The sequence below is a fragment of the Gymnoscopelus microlampas genome (genome assembly GCF_963454915.1).
Source record: "Gymnoscopelus microlampas genome assembly, chromosome: 16".
Lineage (NCBI taxonomy): Eukaryota > Metazoa > Chordata > Actinopteri > Myctophiformes > Myctophidae > Gymnoscopelus > Gymnoscopelus microlampas.
In genome coordinates, this window is record NC_139953.1 from 7,734,611 (window position 1) to 7,739,198 (window position 4,588).

At 37.5% G+C, this 4,588-nt stretch overlaps 1 protein-coding gene across 1 annotated transcript; it reads left to right on the plus strand.

Annotated features, from left to right (window-relative positions):
* Positions 1–660: 660 nt before the first annotated feature.
* On the plus strand, positions 661–3,856 carry LOC311062803 (rano class II histocompatibility antigen, B alpha chain-like; the record flags this gene model as incomplete). Its single annotated transcript, XM_084082021.1, has 3 exons — positions 661–766; positions 918–1,199; positions 2,937–3,856. 3 exons carry the CDS (start codon positions 661–663, stop codon positions 3,056–3,058), a joined length of 510 nt encoding a protein of 169 aa, XP_083938147.1. The 3' UTR covers positions 3,059–3,856.
* Positions 3,857–4,588: the final 732 nt, after the last annotated feature.

A 4,588-nucleotide genomic window follows, 5' to 3' on the forward strand; every position in this document is an offset into this window, starting at 1 on the left:
TGCAGTTGCACTGCAGACTGCAATTTGTAATAATTTACACATTTCTAAATTATTAGGTGCTAGAGTCTGTGAGTCAGATTCTATTTTCATTTCATAATTGATTTAACCATAAAATTGCCTCAGACAGGACACATAACATCATAATGGCTGTTTCCACATCAAATAAATGCATTTATTAATCAGAGCACACACAAGAATGTAGCAATAGAAGAACACTAAATATTATTATTATCATCATCGTTATTATTATAGGAGTAGGGCCGACTCGGGCAAGTAGAAACACCTCTCTCTGTGTCTGTCTCTCTCTCACACACACTCACACTCTATAGACAACAAGATTTAGTTGACATGGTTCCAGTCTATGAACATTTTTGAGGTAAAAAACGTCCTGTTTAAATGTCTCTAGTGATTTGCAGAAATGTACAGTGCCATGTCCAGTGCTGCTGGCCCACAAAAGTAACCTAAAATGATACAGTACAGCTACAGTACTTTGGAAAATAATTTGTGAATTATTTTTCAGCAAGTCATGTACTTCAACATACCTATGGGTGCTTTGAGTCTGGTGACACACTACTCTCTGTGACATTGGATGATGATGAAATCTACTACGCAAACTATGAGAAAGAAACGGTAGAGTGGGATGCTAGGCTCACATCAGATATGCACAATCCCTATGCCCACGTTGATATGTTCATGCAAAAGCGTGGTTGCCCGGGGTTAAAGCACTTCTTTGAACAAGACAAATCTGTGAAACAGGTCAACACAGGTACGTTTCCTTTAACCAACAGGTCACTGTTAGGGTCCATTGATACTAGTACACTTAGATGTACTGCATAATTTCAGACATATTCTAACTATTTCATGAAGAATTAAATAGTCTAATAATCTGCAAAAAAAAAAATCTTGTTAACCATCAGATGCTCCTGAAACTGTGATCTACTCCAAAAATGAAGCGGTGATCGGGGAGGAGAACACTCTCATCTGCTTTGTCAACCACTTTATCCCTCCTTCCATCAAAGTGAAGTGGACCAAGAATGATGAGGAAGTTACTGTAGAAGATCGTGTTCTCTCGTATTTGATCAATTCTGATCTGACTTACCGCCACATCTCCACCCTGACCTTCACCCCCCAGGAGGGAGATGTCTATGCCTGTACTGTGGAGCATGAAGCTCTGCAGGAGCCTCAGACCAGGTTTTGGGGTGAGAACCTTACAAGTTCAAAGATATATATATATATATATATATATATATATATATATATATATATATATATATATGCACGCACACGCACACGCACACGCACACGCACACACACACACACACACACAGTATGTGGTATATATTCTTTACATTAATTTAGAGTAGGACATTTATTTAACCCATTTTACCCTCCCAATTTAGTCGTTATGCCAATTAGCCCTCCCTACACATTTCTGTGTTGCCACTGCTAGTGCACCTTACTGGCTCACCTGCCTACTCCTACTCCTCCCGTAGTGCAGTGACAAAGATCACCCTTCCCTCCCCAACACAGACACATTATGTTCTTATTGACCCTCGTCTAAGATGGATTCACTACAGTGGGTTCTAGCCTCTAGACTTCATGGTGGTGGGCAGTTTACTTTACCCCTGCACCACCTGCATCTGACCAGTTCATAGTTTTGATGGCCAGTAATTATCCCAACAATCAAATAAAATACAATAAAAATTAAAGGTAGGGTATGTGATTTTCTTTGGTTAAAATACGTGCAAATAGCTCTATATTCTGAAAGTACTCATTGCTGTAGTACATGTGTTTGTTCAGTAACACAGGTCTCCAGCTCTTTAGTAAAAAGAAAATGCATTTTTAGGTCTGGATACGAATTTTATCGGGATAGATAATTCAGTCAGGATACAGATTAAACAAGTGAAATTGTCAGTGATGACACAAAGAAATGAGCAGACACAATTGGAACTGGAACACTATAAAAATAAGCTGATAAATGGGCACTCTCTCCTGATTGAATGAAATTGTGTCAACTACCTGAACATTTTCGGTTTATTAAAGTGCTGGAGAGACAAGGAGACCCCTGTTACTGTGCAAACACTCTACAGCAAGGATTACTATCAGAATATATTGCTTTAACCTTTTAACAAAAAACGTTTTGTTTTAACCAAAAAATATCACTTAAGGCCTACCCTACCTTTAAAGGGATAGTTCACCCAAAGAAATGCTTTTTGTCTCCTCCAGGCCGAAAGGCATGGCGAGAGAGTATGTTTTACCCCCTGTCCGTCCGTCCGTGTGTGTGTGTCATTCTGTCTGTGTACAGCTAATCTCCGACACCGTTGGCTTGCTTGCAGCGAAACTGTGCACACACACGATTTGTGCAAGAAATTCCATCTGAAAATGTTTAAATCAGCCTGATGGTGGCGCTATAACATGCCGATTTGTGTTTTTACCTATAACTGCACCGATCGGTGTAAAACTTTGTATGGACACTCTCTAGAGGCCAAGGAAAAACCTTCGATTTTTTATATTCCATCCTGATTGGCGATCCTGAACATTGCTGGCCCTTAATAACCTACCTGACCTGGCGGAGACCTGTGCTCCGAGGAGCACTTTTTCTAGTTTTCTATCGATTAGTCACCCTATGGAGATTGAATTCATGGATATTATTTAATTTTTTGGAGACTCTTTGTGTCTCCTATACCGGAACCACTGCCAGTCATCAAATGATTGGCTTAGGAATGCAAGAAAAACAAATATCCATAAATTCTAGTCTCCATGGGGTGACTAATCGATAGAGGGGGTGAACTATCCCTTTAAGAGATAGATAAGTAGTTGTATTGTTTTAATATATTATTTATTGTAAAATATTCTGTTTGAACGCAGTGCTAGTGTGTAAGGTAAAAGGAGTGATCAAACAGTTCCATGGTGTATCATTGATGTGTTGTTCACAGAGCCTGACATCACTGAGAGCAGCTCTGCTCCAGCTGTCTTCTGTGGAGTTGGACTGACTCTGGGTCTGCTGGGCATCACTACTGGAACATTCCTTCTTGTTAAAACTAAACATTTGGACTGAAATGAACACTACTTCATTACGCTCATGGCATTGTCCTGTTTAGAATGATGAATGAGTAACTACTGTACCGTCAGTTACATTTTTAATATAGTAATCAGATGCACTCACACAGCTTAGTGAATATCTCACTATTAATTAACATATGTTCTGCTCCTGCAACACTGACTCCATGAGCTACAGTTCACACTAGTGGGGAGGCTGTTTTTTTTTTTTTTTTTTTTAAGTAGCCTTTATTTAATTAATTTTAATTAGTTTTTATATTACATTTGTATTTTAATTTAGCCCATCACTGAATTAATTTAACCTATATTTGTGGCTCTATTTGCAAAAATTGTAAACATGGCCTATAAAGTTTAAGAATATTTTTTACATGATGAAATTTCAGAACAACAAATGTATTCAAAAGATATTTTATGACAGTTTACTTAATTCCTAATCTGAATCTTTACAGCAGACAGTTGTCCAACAGTAACTGTACTTTATGCACTTTTGTAAGAGCTGGAATCTTGTATGCAGTTTTTGTCGTGCTTTAGTTTATATACTGTAACTTTGCATCTCCTGTAAAATATGTCTGTTGTAATGTCTGTTGTAAAGTAAGTAAAACTGAACTTAAACTTTCCCATGACAACAAGGAAGAATGCGTGATGTTGTTGTGTGACTGAGAATGAGGAAAAACTACTATCTAACCCTGGCATCAACAATGAACAAAAACATTCCTGTTTGGCAGCATCACAACAACATGTAGCTTCCTCCTTCTCGAAGCTTCACTCAGGTGTATGAGAGAGAATATTAACTGAATTACTATTATTACTATCATTATATTAACAGACTGATGACAATATTAGGAAATTAAACTGGTTGCACTTGTTCACATGATTTAGTATTTAGTTAAAGGTAGTAAGTGATGTTGTTTTTGGTTAAAACTAAAGTATTTTTTGTTTAAAGGTTAAAGCATTATATTCTGATCATTGCTATAGAGTGTTTGTCAGTAACAGCCGGTCGCCTCGTCTCTCCAGCTCTTTAATAAACAGAAAATACATTTTCAGGTGGGTTGAAAAAAATCTGCCAATCAGGAAAGAGTACACATTTATCGGCTTAGATTTTGTAGTGTTCCAGTTTTGTCTTCTCATTTGTAGTGCCATCACTTCCAATTTCACGTGTTTAATCTGTATTCTGTGCAAGTTCTCTCTCCTGAATAAAATATAGGTATCCCGACCTGAAAATGCATTTTCTGTTTAATAAGGAGCAGGAGAGACGGGGAAACTCCTGTTACAGAACAAACACTTTATCAATGAGTACTATCAGAAAATATAGCTATTTAACACTTATTAACAAACAAAAAAACATCACCCTACCTTTAATTTAAAATTGTAAGGTGGGTGATGTCTGATTTAAGGAGTCACACTAGGCCTGAGTCAAACTTGTCCAGAAATGGAAGAAGACATTTCTTTGGCAAATGTAGTTGTTTTTCTTGAAATCCAACCTCCACCCGCATTATATTATGTTTCTGTTTTCCTCCTCATGACTTCA